Below are 24783 nucleotides of genomic sequence, written 5' to 3' on the forward strand. Positions count from 1 at the left end.
GCTTTTCATTTCATTATCATTAAATACAGTGTAATACAAAATCCAACCTGCTTTTGTGCCTTTCTGCCAAACAGCCCTTCTCCAATTTAAAAAGTGTCAGCATGAAAATCCTATACAACCTGAACATGTAAAAAGTATTTACATTTGTGATTTTATTTACACTTACAGGTAATGTTGATAATAGCTTTGTCCTTATGCAGTTGGCTAAATTGCTATGCATATCTTCATATAAGATGGTTCTAAGAATTAACATACCATACATCTAGTATTTCTATGTATCCTGATACAATAGTTGGGTGGGTCATTTCATATTTTGGTTGGCTCCACTAATTTAGAGGATAACAATTTAGAGCATAGTTTTCTTGGAGAATTTTTTTTTTCAAAATCAGTTTTATTCATGTGAAAAATTACGTAAAAAGGCAGCCACTCACCATTTCAGGACATCAAGAGCCTGAGAATATATCACTTGAATTGATAATCTGGTCACTGCTAAAAACTTGACCCTTTTTCTAATTTGAATTCATTTGACTTCACCTTTTAGAAATCCTTGTTATCATCATTCCTGATATATTAAAGAGTCCTTAAGTGGATGATATTTTGTCCCTCGGAAGGTACTTAGACACTCTAGTCAATTCACATCTTAATCTTTTTTAAAAACAAAATGGTCTAAACTCCTCTGTATTTCTCCCTGCAGGGCATTTCTCTGCCTTTAAACTTTCAATTAAATTAAAAGGTAGCAGATTTCAAGTGGGTTAAGAGTTGGCAAGTTACATTAAAAAAAATTGTATTTATTTTTCTTTTTTATGCATACATTATTTTTATAGCCTGATTTCTTAAGCTAGTCACATATGCATCAGTAACCAGCCAACAAAGCAGTGCTCTTTATTTTGAAATGTAACATCTTTCAGAGTTTACACAGAGAAAGAAACAACATGTAGAAGTAGTAAACAAAGCTCTGACATCAATACTATTGCAACCAGTTCTTGCTCATCTTTTGACTTTGCATTTCTTCATCCTTAGTTTGCATTTTCTCTTTTCAGATTTGCCTGTTCTCTTTCTATTTCTTTATTCTCACTCTTTGCTGAGCTTAATATTCTATTTTCTAATCTCTATTTCTTTATCAACCATCTTACCTTTTCCTCTATCCCTCCCAAATGCTATTTCCTTCCTGCATACTTCCATTCATTTTCCTTTTTTCTTTTCCAACCTTTTCGAGCTCCTTTTACTAACCTCTGCGGTTTTGCATTAGGTTGCATGATGGAAAAGTCCTATAGAACTTTCAAAAATATATGCTGTCATTAAAAAACAAGTCTTTGAGGACACACCCAGTGCACACTAAAAAGTCCCCAAACTGTTGTTTTTTCAGCATTGAAGAGAAATGCTATGAGGGAAGGACTGATCACGATACTATCTTGGCAATCTGTGCTGGAATAATGAGCACGTCTACAGGGTAAGGAAAAGCCTAGCCCTGATTCTCCTTGGCATGCCAAATGTACAAAAACGAGTCACACCAGACAGGGGCATAAACAAGGCCGTGTGTCAAGAAGTGCAACAAACCTGTTATCATCTTGTCCTACACTACTCAATTCTGGTAGGAGAGGAATGAGAGAGGGCAAAATGTTTTCTGTAGTCATCTTTTGTCCCCTCTTTAGCTTTCATACAATTATTTGGAAGAATTATCTTTAGTGTTTAAATGGATCATTTCAAATATTAATAATAATGATCCATACATGAGCTGCTTTAGACATATGAGTATTACAATACCATTTACTATTAGGACTTTTAAATCTTCTTACTGGTTTGGTTTTTTTTTTTTTTTTTCTTTTTTTTTTCTCTTTTTTTTTTTTTTCTTTTTATAGCTGATACTTGATGCTTTGTATTCTATTGCTCTAATTTTTGTATGTATACCACTGTTCTGGGACATTTAACTCTGTCTAGATTCTGCCCTGGAGCTCCTTAACTACAGTTTGTTGTCAAAACAAAGTAAGTATGCAGGTCCTTGAGTTACATAAGGAGGAACGTACTTTATTATTTTGACACTGGCATAAGTTTTTGGTTCCCTTTCATTCCTTCCTCCTGCCACTGAGAAGCCACATTTATGTTACACCTTCTTTAGGAAAAGATCCACCGCTATAGTAGACTTATACATACTGCTACAACTAGCAGGAGAATTCAACTCTAACTTTACATTAAGAATAAATTGTGAAATAAACAATGCACATTGAGAAACTTAGTGGTATATGGGTTTATTCCCACTGGTGATCAATACCCTGTAATAGCTCAATTATCTCTGCAAGGCTTATGTTGTTCGATCTTCTAACATACTGTATTGCATTTATATCCTGCTGAGTTTCATTGCGCTTGTTTGTTAGCTCTAAGTAGCAACTTCTCTGTCAACAGATGTTTTCTGTGATATTTCTGTTTGTCTTCTGTTATTACCACTAGTGTTTTAGGAAAGTCTTGACTATAAGTAACTGCCTGTGCATGGAAATATAAAAGGACATTGCTGAATAAAGTCTAAAGGAAATACAGGTCACATAAGATTTCTACTGTACATATTTTCCCAGGAGTGTGGAGGTGGCAAATTATTATCTGAAAATGAACCTACTTTTTAAAAAAAAATTATTCAACCATGGGTGGCTTTATTCTTCACTGTGGAAACTGATTGCTTGAAATGATACCTAGTTTTCAAACACCGCAAAAATTTTACTTAGTTGTCTACTTTTCTCATCATGAGTGTTGGAGAATTTTTTTTTTTTCCTAGAAAAAAAGCTTTAACAATAAAACTGGTTGTGACAAACTGTAGTGCAATATTACAGTACTGCTAAAAAATGATCAGTTGTAGTGTGTTAAACATATTCTATGATGTGCATTAAATTAATTTCTTAAGTGAGCCAAGAATACTATTAGTGTCTTAGAATCCTAAGTACCACACAGTAATAACAGCAGTCATCATATTTTTAATAATACTAATACAAACATTCCAATTACTAATAAAGAATAATTTGTCTCTGAGCACTCAGAATTTGCACAGCTATACATCAATCAACAAACATAGTAACATCCTGAATACCTGTAAAATCTATTATTCAGATAACTTGATGGGTTTCACAAATTAATGAGTTCTCCTGATATCTCTATAAAGCAGACAAATATTCTTTCCCTTATTTTTACAGACAGGGAAATGAAGACACAGGGACACTAAGTGAATAGTGCAAGTCTCTTCCAGGACTGGAAAATAACTCAGATTTTAGAGTTCTTTTCGGTTCTTTATTAATCATAAAAATAAGTGTCCCTTCTGAAGGGAACTGTAAGATTTATTTAAAAATAATTCCTAGGGAACTGCTCCAATTGTTCTCTAGCATCCTGGTTTAGCTGTCATTTCCCTTTCTTACCTCATTTTTAAATAGTAGCAGAGAAGTCATTTTCACTGACCTTAAAAAGCTTTGGATCATGCCTTGCCTGTTTATGCGCTAGGGTTTAGAAATGTGATTAAAAAGGAGCAGGTAAGAGTGTACATAACCACATTACTTTGAATATTTAAGTTTAAATTTGCCACAACTGTGATGTGCCTGTTGACTTCTAAAATGTAACTGTTCCACTGGATTCATTTCAGTATATTCACACAAATATAATTTAGGTTATAAGAAATGTGAAAACAGTACGGCCCTTTATGCAGGAGGAGTTAATTTAATCCACAGAAATGAACTGTTTAAGTGGCTTGACTTTTTCTTTTGAGAAATAGAGGAAAAGATTAGCACGTTTAGCTGATATGCACCAAATCGCTTCCTTGCAGAATTCCTATACCAACCTATCTCCTTTGAAGAAGTAGGTTTTCCCAACATCTTCCCACCAAATAGCTGAATCAATGCCATGGGAAGGAATTCCGCTTCCAAGTGTTACCAAATCATGAGGATAACCTGGCTGGAGAGTAGTGTCCTTGAAAACCCAGAACTTGTTACCTGTACAAAAGCATATAAATACACATACATATATGTGTGTTAGTCTTCAGTACTGTCAGTATTAATATTAATACACTCCTAAGAAATAAGAGCCCCCAAAGGGCTATAGTGGTTCTGCCAAACACAATGAGATGAAAAACGTTCCATCGCTGCAGATAATGCAAAATTAAATATGCCTTACAGATACCTTGCATTTTTAAAGCACCTTTCATTCAATAAGGCCAGAGAATATTTTGATATCAACTATATAGGGATCAAACCCAGAATGAAAATGAAGTCATCCCAAAGGGCTCTGTGGTTGATAATGTAATACATTTTCAGCAATACTACACAACAGATTTACATTTCATGAGGAAAGAAGAGTGAATTTTAAGACAAAATGAGGTAAGAAAACATAAATAAATAAAAAAATGGGAACTCCTATCCTCACAAAGACCATATAATTTTATTACCTGTATTCTCCTTCTCCTCAAGAATTTAAATTACTTAGGAAGGATTTACAGATTATTTCTGAAATTACCATAGAATTTAAAATATTTTTTCAATCATATTTTCTTTAGTGTGGCCTAAAGACAGCAAACTGAGGTTCTGAAGTCCCACAGGTGAAAAACTTGTGTTTCTGAAATTAATGGGGGGTTGTCTTTAGTACCAGTGGTAGTAAGATTTAACGTTTGGTTGTGGGTGATGAATCATTCAAAACCACCCAATTGACCTACTACATGCTGATAATACAAGGTAGTCGTACAACTCTGACTGGTGTTAGCACAGTGTCTACACAAATCTCAGGTTACCTAAACTGGCTTAAATATGAATAATAGCCATAACTATTTGGTTCCTTAACTAGCCATAACTAGTGCCTCCTGGACAGCAATGCTCAGTGGTTGAACCCCTACTGTTGCAGTTACTAGCTAAATATATCGTCTATATAGGGGCATGCTTGTCTACAGGAGCAGCAGTTGCACCAGTGTTTTGTAGTATAGCCCCCCTGTACCTGTTTTTGGGGAGGATGTTTCCTGTGCTCTCTCTTGTAACTGGGTATCATACCTCACCAGCCCACAACTCCAGTTTCCCACCTTCAGTTTACTCTACCTTCCTAGCCAAGCTCTTCTTCCTCACTGAACACTTCCACAATTATCTCAGCTGGTTCATAATGTCATATTAAGCCTTTAGTCTAACACTTTCCCCCATAACTGTGTTATCCTCCAGACTCTGTCCTCTCAACATACTGTGCCTCCTGTCCTATTCTTGCAACTGTCTTCTCCTTTTTACTCTTTTGCTTTCTTCTAATTCTTCTTCAAAATACACTTCTCACCTGTGTCTTTTCAATAGAGACTTCTCTTTCAAACACAGACAGCTCCGGCTAAAAAAAGGGAATAAAGATCCTCATATGCTCCCTAGAAATAGGGAAGAAGGAGCATAATTTGCATTTTAGTACTTATCTGAAGAGCTTGCTTCGAGGCCTGTCTTCTCTGTGCATTATGTCATATATGCCACAGGGACACTCCTTCTGAGCTAGACTATATGCTCCATTGTGTAGGAACCATGTGTTTATTTTCTCTTCAAAGCACTACCTTCATCTGTGTTTCCAAAAAGCATTACTATTTTTATTAAAAATAACACTGAAGGAGAAGATACTCTTTGCTATCATGTAGACCCTTCTGAGTTACATCACATAAAGGTCTAGAGAAGACCCATGAATGTATATATTGAATTTGCCTATTGGATACTGCACTTTGGTCTATCCATTGTTATTTAACATGTTGATATTTAAAATATAAGCAGAAAAGTTTGAAAATATATTTTGCTCAAACACATTTGGAAAGAGATCCTAAGAGATAAAATCATGGCTGTTCATATTAGCCACTGTACTTAGCTGTAAGGCTAGCCAGGTTGTTACACAGACTTAGGAGGTTAAGACACTGTGCTGTATAAATATTTTATAAGGAAATGTAATATTACCCCAAAGATCTAGGATCAGGTGTATGCCAGAGTCACCAAGAGGGAAAATCCAGAGAGCTGTTTTGCAGTTGGTTTTATATTTTAGTTATCCCTCAGTGGTATTAAATGTTTGTTTAAAGGGAGGGTTTTTTTAGTCTCCCTGTTTGTACTGCAGTGATTTAAAGCATGTTTTCATTTTATCACAGTTTTAATTAGGAGAGGGGATATAGTTTCAGTCCCTCCCATGCTGGGTTTCCAGAGTAAATTTTTTATCAGCTTCTTTACAGCTGCTTGTCACCCACTTCCACGCACAGACACTACAGTTTGCTCAACAGATCCATATTCTCCCCCCTGCCAGTTGAAGGAAGAAAGGGTTCAGAGAAGAAGTATGTACAGAGCCATTTGAAGTACTGAAAATAAGAGACACAGAGATCTATGAAGAACAGTCATAGAAAGCTGAGGTCTATGTTGACCTGGGATTAAGGTCTGTGCTAACCTGACATCTACCTTTACTGAGATTCCTTACAAAATTCACTTATAGGGTTTGATCATGACAGAGGTGAGCATCTTCAGTCATTCACTGTCCCTCCTCCGATGTGGTTTATCCTTTTGCCAATTCATATGACCAGACGCAGAAGGCTTCAGATGGTAATGGCAGTTTCAAATGCAACGACAAGACAAGTCATGTGTTTTGGACCTTACTAGTTGGTACTTATGGTCTGAACAACAGATGGCATCCAGTGAATGATACTGAGCCAGTTCATTTCTGTTTCAGAAGATCATTCAAAATGACAGCTGTTGCACAGCACTGAGAGGCATATGCTGTGATGTATGTAATGCCATTACCTTTCTCTGTGCCTCACAAGGAATAAAAGTAACAGCAATTGTTAGGAATAGATCATTATAAGCCATACCCAAAGAGTCAAATTTAGCTATTAACAAGATCAGGTCATGCCAAAATAAACAATGGTTGAGTACACACTGTTATAAGTGACAGCACCACTGAGACAGGTATTTGTTGCATATTGAGATATACTGAAGTAGAAGGAAAGTGTAGATGTGGGAACACAAGACTTAAGAAACTAAATTCTTCTTCACATAATTTCTTACTAAGAAAAAAATTCTTTCTGGGTAAATAGAGAAAAGGTAAATTTAACTGTATATTATGGAGACAGTAGGGCATTGAGAGCTCTAATATGTGGGCAAGACTTCTATTGATTCTAACTAGGGGGAATTGTATTTAACATTTGCTTTGGAAGATGTATTTAGTCTGCTACAACTGTGTTGATTGTTAATGGGAAGGACTGTATATAAGAAATCCAAATGTTCCGTCTGGCTGACAGTTTTCACTTTGAGTTTTGGTTTTTTTTGTTTGTTTCAGGTGTTTTCAGGTGGTTTGTTGTTCGTTTTGTTGTTTTGGTTGTTGTTTTTTTTTTCTGTTTACCTTCTGTCCCTCAGCTGTAGAAAAGTGGGTGACTGTTGATCAGAGCATTTCCAAAAAGTCAGAAAAAATAAGAAGTTTTCAAACTCAGAACCAAATATTAGGAGGAGTTAAAGCTAAAAATCAGTGCAAAAGATGCCTGACTGTGATGAGAATTAGCTCCTTTTTTTTCTAACTTGTATTTATGTATCTTAAAATGTATTAAAAATGAATGCTTAAGTCAGTATGCTTTCATTTGGCTCACATTCCACTTCCAAAAGTAAATAGTCAATACACTTAATTAATTGTTATTATAATGGAAATAAAGAATATATGACAAAACTAGAATAGTTATAGTTTGATCCTTCTTATAGATAACTAATGCTTGTTCAGAGTCCTAACCTATGCCCTTGGGAGAAATCACCACTGTATTTATTTTAGAAAGTTGTTTTTTAAGGTCTGGTTGGTGAGTTTGTTATTCTCACAGAGAATAAAGCACCACATGTTTCATGAAGTCTGGCCAACCTTCAGAATGTTTCATCTCTCTGCTTTTATTCCCTTATGTAAGATCTAATATAATAACAAGCAGAATGGTAAGGTCACAAGCTGAGAATGAAGCAAGTGATAAAAAAGTCAAAATGTCTTACTTTTTGCAATAATGCTTTGTTAAATATCATCACTGTAGGGAAACAATTGAGAAGGATGAACTGTGACTGCAATTACTTGAAGTCTCTCAACATCTGTCTTTGACACTCTAAAAAAAAAATATTGGGAAAAAAAGAGTATCTGTATTGCTATGCTTCACTTAAAATACTGAATATTTAACTCCAGATAGTCTTCAGACTATTTAACTACCTACTGACTACTGCAAACAATTATGCAGGTTTTAGCAACTGTAATTCTTCCTTCGTAGAATCAGAATGCTGAATAATTGTGCTCCTGGGCTGTCAGCAACCAAGTTTTTTGTTCATATTATATGCAGTTATGATATGTGTGTAGTGCAAGACCTGTGTGGGATATAGCATATAATCATTGTAAGCGTCACAGTGGTGAGACAAATTCTGAAAACCTTTAGGAATTATATTCAATTGAAACCAGTTAAAATTTTAATATTTAATTCTAAAGTTTTTTTTCTCCAGGTCACCCTTGCTCTTAATTTTGGTCTTTCAAGCCAGAATCAAGTGTCTTCTTACTAGTATCCCCAAATTACTATTCATGCTTCTTTTTTTCTCATTCTCTATTTCCCACATTAAATTTCTGTCATTTCTCTGCTCCATGATCTAATGCTATAGTAAATCTATTTTTCAAAATAAAACTGTTAAGCAGTGGGATAAGTGCAGTTGAAAGTTATGATGGTGGCACTGGTAGTACGGATTTTACAGCAGCCTTTCTATTGCTACATTTGGTTTACCATAACGTTCAACAGCGCAGATGGCTTGACAATTTCATTTTTAGCACTAAATAAATTCCCACAGGTACACAGAATAAATTTTATAATTCACATTTCCTCATTAAAAAAAAGAAAAAAGAAAAAAGTATCATTCTGGTGCCATCTTCTTATTATGGACACCAGCAGTGAATAATAATAAGAATGTAAACAGCTGCTTTTTATAAGCAGCCATCCACCAGATTGCCAGGTACTTTATGAGCGTTATGAGGCACAAGGAGGCAGGCCAAGTATCTTAAGCCACCCGAAACAAGCAAGCATCACTTTGCACTACAAGCACGCTACTGATTTTTTAGAATTGTTTTTCCTTGTGTAAATAAATATTAGTGGAAAAAAAAAAAGGAAAAAAGGAAATAAAAGTTAAAATGTTAAATGGTAAAATTTAAAAAAATATAAAAACCAATGATATTTCAAAACCAAAGAAGAAACTTGATCCAACAGTCTTGAATTTGACTCAGCTTGATTTTCTATAGATTTCTAACACATTATGCATGATCTCACAGGCTCCTCAAGTATTCTCAGGAGAGTAATGTTAAATAGGTATAAATATACTGATAGATGTTATTAGCACAATTTAAGAATAATTACATTTCTCATAGCAAAAACATAGGCTATGAAGACATTTCAAAAGTTCATAAATAAATGTTCCATCCTGAGCTGCCATTTTATATCATTTGCAGATGGCTCATATTTTAAAACATAGTTCCCATTTAAAAAAAAATGTTAGTTTTTAAACACTTTTATACCTTTACTAATCTATATTTTTATTACTGCAAAGAAGAAATCTACTATTATCATGAATCCAAGTGTATACACAAAGGGAGGAAAAATCGAATGCTAATTAAAAAAAGTAATAAAGAACTAAATGTGTTTTATAATTTAAATCAACTGTTTCAAATTTGATGTTTGCTGTCATGAAAGACAAGGATTGAAACAAATCAAATAGAGCATAGATTATTGAAAATAAATGAGATTTGTGGATTTCTAAAGAGATAAATGAATGTTTCAATCCACGATGGTTCACAATGTCTATCCTGAGTGCATATTAAAAATATCACTGGCTTAACTAAATATTGTTTATCCCAAACTTATGACAGTGTAGGCATGTAAGGAGAAGCAAGGTGGCAATTAGTCACTAGCAATCTCAGATGAGTGAATTGTCTTACTCCTTTCTTCACCTTTCTCGGAGAGTAGAGATACTGCTCCACAGGTATGAAAGCAGGAGTGAAAACCAGTCAGTCACAGGAGGCCCCATTTCACACTAATAAAAAAGCCTCCAAAGGGACTGAAAGAGCGCAACAGAGATAGAAGGTGTGCCTGGAACCTTCCTTTGAGCATCTACAGATGAAGTAGTGGCTGTTCTGAAGGCAGGATATTTACACACTGACCTGTTTCTCCACCACACACCGGAGATTCAAGACTCTATACCTTACAGGACGTTAGATGTTACTGATACTTTGAGAAGAAGGTTTGGAGACTTTATTTAAAAATCTGCAAGTGAATGCTGTCTTCACTCAAACACCACACTCTTCTACCGTAAAGAACTAACTGGTCTTACAATGAAGTGATCTGGAAAATGTTTTCTGAGAGGAGCCCACAGTGACATTATTCCTGTTCAAGCTCTGTGATAGCATTCACTCCATCTTTTCTATTTTTTCTCTGAATAATGGACATAAATGTTGGCTTAGACATGTGCTCTGTGAACACATCTGTATGCCAGACTTCAGATTTAAACCTCCTTCTAGAACTTACCTGGTTTGACCAGTTTTAGATTGGTTAAGCACACTACTTGCTCAGCATCTTAGCAACAATCAACTTGTCTATTTCTAGCATCTTTGGGAGGAAGAAATTTTGTGAGGGAATGGAAGAAATGAGACGATGATTTTTACCTACATTCTATTTATATATACCCCTGCAATCATGTTCCACAAGGCAGCGGAGACCCTTGGTTAACAGGAATTTTTAAGGACAAACATACAAAAGACTCAGCTGAACCTATTGATTCTGTGGGAGTGGAAAAACATGAATTACACTGATAGACAAACACCATCATGTAGATATTGGAAATCATGAAGAGGAAGTGGCAGAGAAGCAAAAATTCAGAAAAATCACACAAGAAAACACGAGGACAAACAAAGGGACAACACAAATGTCACTGGAAAAATAATGGAAGGAACTTTGAAAAGAAAGCAGGTGGAAAAATACCTCCAACAGAAAATCCAAGTATCATATGATATCAGCTAGAAAGCATAAAACTACCTGGTCTGATATCAGAAAGCATAAGCTAGGAATGATGAGGAAGGAAAAGAACACAATATTCTGACTTCTAAGAGCACAATCCTGCTGCTTCTGCTTGCTTTAATTAATCCTGATTATTTAATTTCCCAGGTAGAAAATAGAGGAGCTCCTCTCCCCCTTCTGTTTTTTGTTATCTATAACCTACAGAGTACTGAATCAGCCCATTCCTCTAAGACCTAACAGGAGTCAGTCAGCACTGGGTGAAGAGTTAAATAATGATAAAACATATTTTGAGGTCACTGTGAAGGAAAAGAAAGCAGGTATAAAACTAAGGTTGATCATTTTCTCTGAAGCTCAGGTAATGGATCCCAGCATTATCAAGATAGAGGTCTGGAATGCACAGGGTAGTTCCTTTGCTCTATGTAGCAGTGATGAGCAAAGGAGTATCTACAGAATAATATTTGTTTCCTCCCATGTCCAATGGACCCAAAAATCAAGCAGAGGGATGGAGATTTGGAGATATCTTGATCATGATTCCTGATCTGATCAACTTCCCAGAGTTTATGACATGAAGTTTATTTTATGGCAACAGAAGTAAAATCATATGCTGTACTGAAATCATGTCAATAGAAAATGTACTATATGGAATGTAATTTTCCTTACAATTCACACAAAAAATACATTTTCCCTATCAGTAAAACATAAACTTCATCTTCATTGTACTGTTATGCAGTGTTTCTGCATGTTATTAAACATTTTTCATTTAGCATTCCCAAGATGATAATGTTTCCATAGTGAATGAAATATTTCTATCTCCTTGTTAATGATTCCACTCATAAAAATGAATTCATTTTTTGATATAGGAACTTAAAAAAAAAATTTCTATTTTTTTATAATAAGTTAACAAGTGAATCACTGACAAAACTAATTAGCTGAATAATTTTTCACATATCTCTTCAGTTTCTTCTTTCTTCTCCCAAATTATTATCTTATAAAACATACTTTACATGGTTTTCACTCTCCTGTTGCTAAAAGGGTATTTATTTAACATATAGGATAATTTTCTCATTAAATCTAAATTAGATATATGTTCAAGAACTTTGATTTTAAAGAACAGCTGATGCCTGGAGTGAAACTTTGGAAAGAATGATTAGCAACAATTCAATCCATACAACATAATTTCCAGAGTATATGCTTCTTTAAAAATACTAAATATACATCTGTGAAAAAGCTATTTATTTTTCCCACCTGAAACTCCTAACATCACAGTTCTCAGATGAAATAAGTACAGTGCAGTACAGTGAAATATATGTAGCACAGATGTTATTTATATATATGCAAATCTCATTTGTAAAAAGGAGAAAGAGCAAAGAGAACCACAAAAAAAAAAGGAACTCTGTTCATTCTTATTTCCTAATCCACATTTTTCAAAAAGGATTTCACAGTAGATCACTGCATTGCTATGTCTCTTATTTATACTTCCAAATTTTTACTCAATATGTAAGAGTAAATGATTTGATACTCTGAAATGTAATCACAAATTAAAGCTGTAGTTGCCAAAATGAGAAAATATAACTCATATACTCTTCATTTAGCTACCAATTTGCAACATGATTTACAAATCATTAGTAAAAAATAAGCAAGATATGTTCCAAGAAATCATCACAGCCAAAAGTATTACACAAAATCTTACTTTTCTTCTTTTCTTACCTTTAAAGAAGACGAAATTCCCCTCACTGTTTTCATAAACTGCATCAATGCTGGGAGGCAGTCCTCTCCAGAAGTAGGTAATCTGCATGGGGTATCCATCCATCACCCTGTTGTTTCTGACTCGCCAAAACCACTGATCCTGGAAACCAAATATATGTCTCTTACTATGCTTTGAGGCATTTATATGTGTTCAGTTGCTGTCTTGAAAATACTGAACAGCCTATCCTAGCATTTTTAGAGCATGACCTTTCACTGTTTGCATAACTATATTTGCGTTTGCATTCATGTCACGTCCACACATTACAAATGTGTCAGAACTAGTTGTTCCCTGAGGTGGGAATAGGCTACCCATGTGAATTGTGTGTTTGGTATAGATAGCCTTCACAGAACATACAGCATGCTGTATGAGATGACATAACTTTCTCAACATCATTCCTATAAGGGGCCCAACTTAAAATTTGTGGACTGAACACAGGTGCTTTTAGACCAAACCGTATGCATATGTGTAAGCCTAATATAATGGGACTACAGACAGGCTTTGAAGATCGAGTAATTCTGCAAGCCATTTTTTTGCAGTGCCTGCTAACAGTGAAAGGTTCATAGATAAAGCTGTAACATTACTACATCATATCATTATGAACTACACTTTGATGACAACTTTACTGAAGATTTTCAGTCTTTCCATGCAATATTAAATAAAACTGTTAATATTACAGCCAGTTATATGTGCTAAATCCAGTGTCCTGGTAAATCTCTCTTAGCTTGTTGCCACTTAAAATCACTTCTCTCTGTGGGACAAGCCATTGTTTTAAGTGAGAGTCATATGGAAGTTGCATTGTTGAGGAATGAGGAATGTTCAAGTTCAGAAAAGAGTATGTGACACATTAGGTGGGTGTTGATAAAGACATCGCTGTTGTACCTCTTCAGCTCTTATAACAACAACAGTTCCAGTTCTTCTAATACCTAGAGATGAAGGATGGGGTAAGCAAGTATTTAACTTTTTATACACATTTGCATGCTTTTACAGCATTAATATTATATGAAACAAACTCCCATAAATAATAAAGAAAGTGCTGTTTTGTCTGATATATGTCACAGTTTCACATGGCAGTTCAGCTTTCTTTCTGTATAGGTCAACTTGCCAAGCAAAAGAGATCTATGCTCTTACGAGAATGGGCACAGCTTAGAGAGATTAATACTCTACAGGAACAGGCTTATGATGCACTGTATTCATCATTTTTCCAAACCTGAGATCACAGCTCTCTTTAATTGTTTATCTTTCCAGTGACTTGACAATTTATAAATCTCCACAAAAAATATTAGCCATACAAATACAAACCAGCTCAATATATATAAAAATACATCTTAACCATGTGCATAAATGAGTCTAAAATTGAAAGAGTTGTTTTGAGTCCCAGATTTCTGAGAAGTTTAGTATTAAAAATAGTTCAAATAGCTTACACAACCTGAAAAATATTATATTGAAAAGTTGCAATTGTCTGGAAAGAATACTACTAAAATCTCTCACATTTTTTTTCATGTCTAGCTATTTCATTGCTAGTGCAACACGGTTGCACAATTCTCATCTCATTAGATTCCTATTTTCAGCTTTCATTGTTTTTTTACTGTAAGATGTATTATAACATTTAAGGCATTTAAGGAAGGTCAGCAAAGCAATTTTTTAGGATTAATTGACTAAATTCCAGTAAGAGAATGGGCAAAAGTGGGGGAACACAACTTAGAGATACGAGGATTTAGGAAGGCCTAACTGAAGCATGTGTTCTGAGTGTTGGAACAGCTAATGTCAACCTCTGTTATTTTTTATTGTAGCATGTAGATAAGACAAAAGGACTTTGAAAAATTAAAATTAGGGGGGAATATCCTCAAAGCAGACATTTGGAAGTACTTTTTCATTGAAACAGTGATAAATGCTTGAAATAGATTTTCAGGTCAGATTTTTTAGGCATCATCAATCGAGGAATGACTTAGGGAGGAATAAGTCTCAATAGGCCAAACTTTGTCCTCCGCAAATTTCTATGAAACCCTCAAAAGCCAGGCACAATCTCAGAGATCAGTTATTAAAGTTTAAAAAAAGGACAAACAAGTAGCTAGCTGTAGTGATTTAAAACTGCAATCATTGTGATACTTGTTACTGTCTTCAGTACAATGGAATATTCCAATCTTGTCTTTCTTCACTCCAAGACACAGATATTTCTTTTTATTTGTCTGAATTTGGTTGCAAAAACACATCTTAGAAAACAATGTTTAGTTGCACGAAGGAACATACTTAGCTCTCAGAAAATGTCCACCAACTCAGAAGGACATGGATCAAGTTGTGTGTACAAAATAACCAAGATATTTAATGCTGAACAAAGGCTGACTACTTAGCTGAATACAAAAGTACATAAGTACACACATAATCACTTCATTGAACAAAGTTTGTAAATGAAATATTCAGGCTTTCAGGAGTTTCCCAATACAACGCGCATGCTCCAGAAAGTCTGGACATCAGTGCTATGGACAAAGCTCTTAACATTCTAGATTAGCTAATGAGTCTCAGCTTTCTGCTAGTACACCAAAGCAGATATTGCAAATTATATTAATGTGTTACAAGCGAAGGATTTCTTCTTTTGATCAGACTTAAACTACATTGTTAAATATTCAATCAATTCCATTGACCAAAAAAACCCTAAACTTCAAATAGTCATGGCTATATTCAATAGTTCACAAACTTCCAAGCATGACAGATGTGGCCAGCATAGCAAGCAGTCATTTTATTTTGGCCAGAACTGCGCTGCTGATTGGCTAGTACTATCCCAGCATGGTGACTTCTGGTATAATATCAAAGTGTCAGTGGAATGATCTCAGTAAAGAGATTCTTGGAAGAAACTGACTCTGTAATGAACACAGATTTCACAGCCCAACAAAACCTGTAAAATCAACAAGTTAACAAAGATCATCTTGAGAATGAGTTATGTTTCAGCCTTAGTGATTTGTGGAATATATTTTCATTAACCCATTTTGATAACAACAACAATAAAAGTATATTCTGTAGATTTGGTATTAAGTTGTGTGTCAAATTGTTTATTTCATATTTAATACTAGCAATTTGCAGCTTAATAGTGAGACTACTCTTATTTATTTTTTGCTTAAATTCCTTAGAAAAACAATAATTTGCCCTGCTATACCACAATTAAAATCTTCACAATAATACAATTATGACAAAGCTGGAACGTTCAATTCATGCAGCATAGCCCCAGGAATTTGTTTTTATATACATATACATATATATATATATGTATATGGTAATGTCAACACTATGTAGCCATAAGCTTTCAACAAGAAATAATTCAAGGTATCTGACAAGAAATTCATTCAGTAGGGTGTTACTGTGTATACATATCCATCCTGGACTGGCACAGGCCTTTTTACCTGAGACTGATTATGGAAGATCCCCACTTTATCCTATCATCATTTTAGAGATACTTCCAATATAAATGGTATCTAAAATGGTATCATGAAACATAATGAATCTTCAAGATCTTTTCTTTTTTTAATAGGTACCTTGTTACTCCCCAAATTCTACAAAGAAATGAGACTACTACTTCTGTACTAATACTACTAGTGTTCAGTTAGTTACATAAGTAGAAATGATTTGACCAGTTTTATACATCTACAATGTAAAAAATCTGTTTAGAAATGAATCACTGAACCTGGCACAATAAAAGTCCTTCATAGGAACATTCTAAGGTAAGTTTCATTTAGTTGTTTACTTCTCTACACTGATTATAAAGGGAATCTAGAAACCTGGCTCCTGTTTAGATGTCTGCAAAGTACTAAGTGGGCATCTAAATGCAATTGAGATAGATCCCACCCATTCTCAACCTTTTTTTCTCCTGGGTTCAACCCTTCATAATGCAAAGAAGACAAAATCATAAGGATGACCACACGGGGCCAGATCAGGGTTCATCTAGGCCTGTACCTTATCTCCAGTGAAGTCACTAGCAAAAAACCAGATAAGACTTCAGCCCTGAAGTGGTCAGGCAGTTGGACTAGATGATCGCTGTAGATGATCCCTTCCAACTGTTCTGTTCTAGTCTATTCAATTTGATTTTATTCCATTCCATTCTATGACAATAAAAACAAAGTGAACCTGCAATGACACCTTTCTGATACACTCTCCCAGTCACCCATCACTTGTGGTGCAGGGACCTCCTGAACTAAAGGTGATAATTTTGTGATTAATAGCACTTGATGGACTTTTACTCCTTTGGACTCCTTCCTAAACACATGCAAAATTAGAGCATCCACAGCTATCTGCAGCAATGTGTATGACAATTTAATAACCCACAGTGTGAAATGCCATAAGCAATCAGCAAGTCACAGCTGCTCACTGGTGTTCAGCCTTCATTCACCTTATTTCTTTTTCTTTATCACCAAGAATAGTAGCACTTTGCAAGATCTAATCCAAGATCTTTGTCACTTCGTAATAAAACCACCCTGTCAACCAAATACTTTGGCTTGTTTTCAGGAAACCTTCTATACTATAACACATCCGACCAATATTAAGGATAAAGGATCTATGGCTTGAAATAAGATCTTCCTGTGCCATTGCCCTCAGTGTCTAAATATTCTATTCTGAAGCATAATTGTGAACATCACATACCATGCTCTGTCTTCTGCTGATGGAATCCCATAAAGTCCTTATTTCCCTGCTCTGTTTTCAGTAGATTTACATGCCATTGCAATAATCATGAACAATAGGGTATTGCTCATTAGTAAGGACCCTACAGGTTTCCACAGAACTAAAATTCTGGAAATGTATAATTTTAGCATTTTTATGGTCTTATTTAAACAGACAGAAGCAGGCACATGATTTGCCAATGGATGTATTTTTAGAGATAGCCAGACCCACAAGAATCAGCAAATATCTGGAAATGTCTGAGAGCAGAACTGGAAGTTTGGATCATTTGTAAAATTGGGCAAGGTAGCTGTTGGCAGAGGTTGACAGAATAATTTGTTTATGTAAATTCAATTTTCCTGGCTGACTTTCCTATAAACATACTGGACTCAACAGTTTTAGACTGCCAGAGTTCAAACTCTGGGACTCAAGAAACTCTAGAATGTGGCTGTAAAGCATGCCAAGGATCTTTCTGAGGTATCAGATGGGATAGGCTCTGCTTGTAGAAAGAATGGATCATTTCAGCACATATAACTAAATGTACTTAATTTATCTTAAACAAAGTTATATTTACCAGCAATTTTATCATCTGCATTCTGATAAACAGGTACAATTACTGAAAACATGGTACACAGTTCAACTATTACTGAAATCTGAAAGAGTCATAGTCCAAGACAAAGTGTATTCACTCTAAGAAAGTTCTTTCACACTTGAAGTAAAAAGCTTGAAACAGTTTCTCCGAAAAAACACATCTCATTGTATTTGGTTACATTGAATAAATACAATTTTGTCTCTTTTGAGAAATACTGTGTATTAAAAAACTGCTTTTCTTTCCCACTATATTGGTTAAGTATACTTTTAATTATTTTATTTCCCCAAAACACATTGTCCTGCAGACAGGTAGAACACGTGACTTGTCATATGCACTCCAATTCCAAGCCTGACAAACACATACATTGAAAGTGTAGCTTTTAATGCCTTTCCTTGCTGGCTAGCAAACACCTTTTTTTTAAGCATCTGTAGTTATCCAATAGCTCCAAATGTATCGATCACTCCTGTGCAGCTGGGATCTTGCATAATAATGGATCATTAAATATTATGACTATAGACATACTAAGTAAATTAAACTTGTACAATTATTCCCAGTTCAAAAAGCAGAACAGAAACAAACAAACAAACAAATCACAAAATTTAATTGAAAAGTGACCATTATATATCTAAGAATCAGAAAATGGGCATTGAGTAAGGGGAGACTGTTTCAGAAACTATTATGGATAAAAAGTAATAGTAGAATGAAGAAGCAGGAGCAGTCACTCAAACTGAGTGTTATGAAATTCATTTCATTTAGAAGATGGCATACTTCTGAGAAAAAAAAGCAATAAAGCTTTTTAGAGAAAACAACCTGAACAGAGGTTATACATAAATCATTCTGCAGTGTCAGTAAATGCTCTAGGTATTTTTTCCTGTGCATATGTAACTCAGTGATTAGATGAAAGGACAAAAATATAGTACATTGTGTATGACCATAGCAAACACCTTCCGCATAAAAGCACTTCATTATTAACAACTTGGACAATCTTCAATTGAAGAGTGTATTAGAGTCAAAAAATCTGGCTCATAATGCATAGTTTTTATACTTTATTGTTAGATACAGTCTCCTAATCTTAAAATAAACCGATTTCAGTTTTTTAGAGATGACTGTGTTAAACTGTTCTTCATGTTTGATTCTATGAACTCTTCTAGCAAAGTTTCTAAACCAGAAGTTTGTAACTTTCCTTTTATTTATTTCTATTTGATGCTGATAAGCATTGCTGACATCTCATTTTTATTTTCAAATGAACATTTAAATCTGTACTCCTATGAATAATCAATTTCAATTTTGGTATTTATTCTCACCTTAAACTTCTTTCAGGTTCCTTAAGGGACACAGCTGATGGGTAGGAGAATTAAAAACCATCTCCAGATATTCCAGTTAATCCATAATACACAAACTAGGGGAGTTTTAGTGCAAAATTAATGGTGCTTTCTTCTCTCAGCACCTCATTTTCTCCTGTGTCTCTGGACCAACAACCATTGCCAACAATAAAACATTAATTTGCTATAAAATCTCTAGAGCTTTGCCCTTTATTTTATACCTAATGAACTCCATCCACAGTTCTGTAATGACATGCAACAGTCTGACTCAGAGGTCCAAATGAGATCCACTAAAACCAGAAAGACTGCCCAATGTGGTAGACATTATAAAAAAATCTACAAAGAGCTAGAAAGAAGAAAAAATTGGAAACCTTTCAAGTGGTAACTATTGTGACTACTTGGAGATGAAGATTAAGCTGACTTTAGTAGAAATTAGGTTTTGTGCTGGTTTTACAAGGAATCTTAAAACCCACTATAGGTACACAAGGCAGAAAAAGATTTAAGGCAGACAGTGGGATAGGTGAAAAACAAGGACAAATCACAACTGTAAATTACAATATTTTGACTATGAATATAAAAATTTGTGTGAAACCCCCAGTAATTTGTGAAACAACCTCACATTGTACAGCAAATATCTGTGTGAATTTCTCTTGGTCAGTACTGGGACTGTGACTTGATATTAAAGTGTATATATAGATATAAAGTGCTGTTAAGGGTATTCCACCACCAAAAGATGGAATGAAATGCAAAACTGAAAAAATTAATACCTACAGCTGCTACAGAAGTTCTACTATGGCCAGATTCCACAGGATCACTGCTTGGCCTACTTAACTAAAAAAAAAAAAAGGCAAATAAACATAATACTTTTACCTTAAATCAATGTTAATCAAATGCTGAATTCCAGTTAATACTGTAGCTTAATATTATTGACAAAACACATCAGGGTTTCCCACTGGGTCATGTCTTCTCCCCTAAGCTACCTCTGACCATGTGCAAAAGCAAGCCTTTGTCAACGGAAGATTAAACATACCCAGCAGCTATGCAAAGCAGAAGTGGCAGTCTCAAACATTCAGACAAATGAATGTCCTTCTAATTTTTTCCCATCAGATTATTGGAAAAAAAAAAAAAAAAAGCCACTGGTAAATCACAGAATCATAGAATCATTTAGGTTGGAAAAGACCTTCAAGATCATCGAGTCCAACCATCATCCATGCCCACTAAACCATGTTCTGGAGTACGGCGTCTACTCGCTTTTTGAATACCTCCAGGGATGGTGACTCAACCACTTCCCTGGGCAGCCCATTCCAATGTCTGACAACCTCCTCAGTAAAGAATTTTTTCCTAATAACTTACCTAAATCTCCCTTGCTGCAACTTGAGGCCATTTCCTCTCATCCTATCTCCAGCCACCTGACAGAAGAGACCAGCACCCACCTCACTACAACCCCCTTCAGGTAGTTGTAGAGAGCAATAAGGTCTCCCCTCAGCATCCTCTTCTAGACTAAACAGCCCCAGTTCCCTCAGCTGCTCCTCATAAGACTTGTGCTCCAGGCCCCTCACCAACTTGGTTGCTCTCCTCTGAACACGCTCCAGCAACTCAATGCTTTTAAATAATATAATAATATTTAAATAATATACTAAGCTGTTCAGTAACTTTCAATTACTCTCTTACAGAAAAAGAGTTCCAGTTATGTACAGAGAAACTTACCAGTGGACAGAACCTGCAGAGACTATATTTCAAGACTGTGATCCAGGAGAGAATGAAGTTACCCTACTACACAGCTTTATGGGAGTATTAAGAAATGTCCTGAATCTGGGAAATGCAAGGTATATTTGTTGTATATAAGTCAAAATAAATCAGAAATACCCTTTTAAAAATCTTGATCTAATCTCAAAAGACACTTTTCCATGTCTACTTCATCAGTCATGTGAATTTCACCAGAAGATCTCAATGTTCGTAATACTGCGCCTGCAGCATGTGGGATTGAAGGCTTTGTTCCTACTCATTTGGGGAATTCCACTATTTCTTTAATAACATCAATTTTCAACATTCCAAAATAGGAATTTATAGCATTTAATTCAAAGGACACCACTGCATAGAACAGGAAAAAAAAAAGAATGAAAAGCTTTTGAGCAATTTTCTGTGAAACAATTTTCATGGAGCAGAAAAAAGAAGTTACAGTCCAGGGGAATTAAAAGAGGAAAAAATATTAGCACAATTCAGCTATAAGAATGAATGCTGAAATTATTTTTCTTTTCTTTCTTTAATTTTTTTTCAGTACAGAATTTGCAAGGAAACTTCTAGTTTAGCCCTACTTCAGTTACTACTTAATTCCACAGTAGAAAACAATTGGCTCTAGTGAGACTGGATTCAGACATTAAATGGATGTTACAAATCTAGCTCATTTTAGGAAACAATTAACTAAATGAGCTATTCTATACACACAGAATATTTTAGCTCAGCTTATTATTAAGCTGATTCATATTAAGAACAAACAATGATCATTTAAAACTACAAAGGACTGTTAACTATTCATTAACAGATAAATGTATAATACATTGAAGATGACTTATTTGAACTTCTAGAAACAATTAATCTTTCCTAATGTGTCTGAGACAACAGCATGGTTGTAGTAGAGTAAAAATGTGGTCTGAGAACCACTGTGAGAAGTCAGAACATTCAACACCACTCACGAAAACCTCAGCACATCCTATGTTGAGATCCTGAACCTCGTGGTCATCTCCTCACTGGAGATGAGACCAACTCACTGGATTCAAAACTAAAGGATGCAAAACCATCACCAAATGTTATTGCTAGTTCTGTCACTTCCTTACATTCCCAAACAAGGAATGTACTTCCTTGAAGCGGTTTATTAACCACTGTTAATTACCATTTGTTATTGGCATCTAATCAGACACTGAAGCACTCCTCCAGACAAATTAAAGCCATTGTTTGTTATGATCTTATTCTTTTTCTCAACAACATGTTAAGCTAACCAACACCATGAGTAAAAGAACTAACTGCTGTGACTCAGAGTAGGAGCAAGTAAAAAACTCCTAAACTTACCCATTTGTTGCTTATGGGAAGTACAACATTGAGCCTGCTTTAAAGTGTCTGTCTTCAGCTAAGCCACTGACATAAAAAGTTCACTGATGTAAATACATTTTCAAGTGGAAAAAGTATCTATTTACTTTATCTAGGAAAACTTTGCTAAAGAGTAGCATATTTTTTTTTCTACTATCTGTTCTTATCTGTTTCTCTATGTAACTGACAAAGTAAAGTAATGTCAAGCAATTTATTCAAGGTCAAAAATGGCTCTGTTTATGTTAAAATCTACCTTCTTGGCTTCATGTTCTGAGTCCTAACTATTGACCTGAATAGCCGCTTTTGTTCATTTGAGATATGTGCAAAACTGTTTTCCATTGCTCATGCTGAAATCTATAGCTATGCTTTAAAAAAAAAAAAAAAAAAAGCTACAGTAATACAGAAATTAAGATTCAAAGATTAGGGAAAACATGAAAAATAACATTTCTTTTTCCAAAGGAGTCAAAGGGCTATGGCACTCCATATACACTCTGACTCGCTTCACAAGAGAAACTTCTTTTTTTCCCCCTCATTTATAAACTGCTGTATAGATCTGCTTCATGGACACTATATAGAAGAAAATTGTAACGTGCACTCTTGCTCATCCCAAGTCTGATTCTGGTTTACGCACCACCAGGACAACAGGATGTAACAAGAGGAACTACGACTGAAGCTGGAGCAAAAATACCTCCTTTACATTCAGCATCAAATTCTAAAGTATGGTCGATTAGCCAAAACACTGGTAACCATTCTGTGACCATCTGCACAGGCCAAGGGCACTCATCCTACCTGACCCTCAAGGCAGAATGGTGGGCACTCGTCTTAAATCAAAGACGATGTGGCTGGGGGGTCTGCACCATCTACCCCAGCGGTGGCCGATGCCTCCATCCAGATGGAGCTGCTGGAGGGAGAGGCTGCAGTGCAGACCTCAGACTGCAGGAAGGGCCCAGACCTTTCTCCTGGGGCAGGGACAGGCAGCAGACCTGCCTGCAAAAGGTGTGCCCAGGTGGAGGACCTCCTGCAGCGGGTGGCTGAGCTGCAGGAGACAGTGAGAAGGCTGCGTAGCATCAGGGAGGCTGAGAAGGGGTTAGATAGCTGGTTCCAAGTGCAGTCTGCAGTGGACCTACAGCCCATGGCCAAACAGCCAAAATCTTCCACATCAGAACTTGTCCAGTGTATCTATTTGGATTACAAGTCTGGCAGCTACAGACCTTGCACTATGGTGCAGCTGGAGGTGATATTGCACAGTGCTACTGCTTTTCTGATGTGTTGCAGAACATACTAATGGTAACAACTCAGGTATAAGAGTCATGTCATCAATGCTTTATCTCTGCCAACTGATCATTCAATTAAAAAAAAAAAAAAAAGAAAAAAATAACTACCTCCCTTTGGGTGGGTTTCTGTATTCCTAACTGAATTCAGCATTTCAATTCATTCTAATTTTGTCCAAATAACTAAAATGACTGAGACTCTATAAAATGTTCCAATTGCTGCATGATGATGATCCAATATGAAGAAACAAATAGCCAGCCATAAAAGAGGCACAATAAAGACTTCTAAAGACATCAAATCTAGGCTTACAGCCAGGGATCTTGAATGCTCATATTCCTCCTAACATTCTGTAGGTAACAGCACATGCACATGAAGTACTGCACAAAAGCCTTCATCCACAAGATGAACATTAAGCCTTTACGGAGCAGTTGACTGTTTATTTCCCCAGTAGTGATTGCACTTTGAGCCTACAAAACTATCTGTCAATTTTCTTGAATGCATTTCTGTTGCCTGTTCACATAAAAGTCAATGAGTTGCATGAATTCATGGAGCAATGGTGCATTCTGCACCACGGAAAGATATGAAAATTCGGCATTTTTTTATTATTAAAAAAATTACTTATTTTCTTGACTGAAACTGAAAAACTTTCTCCTGGGATTGAGAAAAAAGTGTTCTGCTGAGGTATATGTTATATTTAAACTGCAAATATTCTAACAATGATGACTCAAATGGAAACAGTATGATATGTTTTCATTAATACATTCTCCTGTCTATGTAATATAATACAAACAAGATATTCTTGATAGATCCATCTTTGAAACCAGGCAGGTATATAGTAGGGGCTAAACGATGAAAAGGGGTGGAATGGTTTAATAAGTAGATGCATAACAATATGAGGTGAAGATGTCTGTTTTGCCATAGCTCTCCTTGTCTCTTTCCAAATAATAGTGTAAAACTGAGTTGGAATCAAATTTGGCTTTCTGAGAGGCCTGCATTTATACAGGCTGTGTCAACACATGATCACGATTCTTGGAAATATCATGGGATGTATGACGAACATAATGTTCAAATGAGTTAAATCTCCTTTTCCATTTACCAACACGTACTTCTTGGTACT

The 24783-nt window shown here is 35.4% G+C and overlaps 1 protein-coding gene across 1 annotated transcript in view; it reads right to left on the reverse strand.

The window, feature by feature from the left end:
• Positions 1-24783, reverse strand: part of MMP16 (matrix metallopeptidase 16) — a 190299-nt gene that overhangs the window by 16974 nt on the left and 148542 nt on the right. Inside the window, exons 8-9 of the mRNA XM_075023548.1 lie at positions 12716-12854; positions 3812-3962 (exon numbers count right to left, since the gene is read on the reverse strand). Coding sequence (XP_074879649.1) covers positions 3812-3962; positions 12716-12854 — 290 coding nt within the window. The remainder of the gene's footprint in view (positions 1-3811; positions 3963-12715; positions 12855-24783) is intronic.

Source organism: Buteo buteo, chromosome 3 (assembly GCF_964188355.1).
Source record: "Buteo buteo chromosome 3, bButBut1.hap1.1, whole genome shotgun sequence".
In the NCBI taxonomy this organism is placed as follows: domain Eukaryota; kingdom Metazoa; phylum Chordata; class Aves; order Accipitriformes; family Accipitridae; genus Buteo; species Buteo buteo.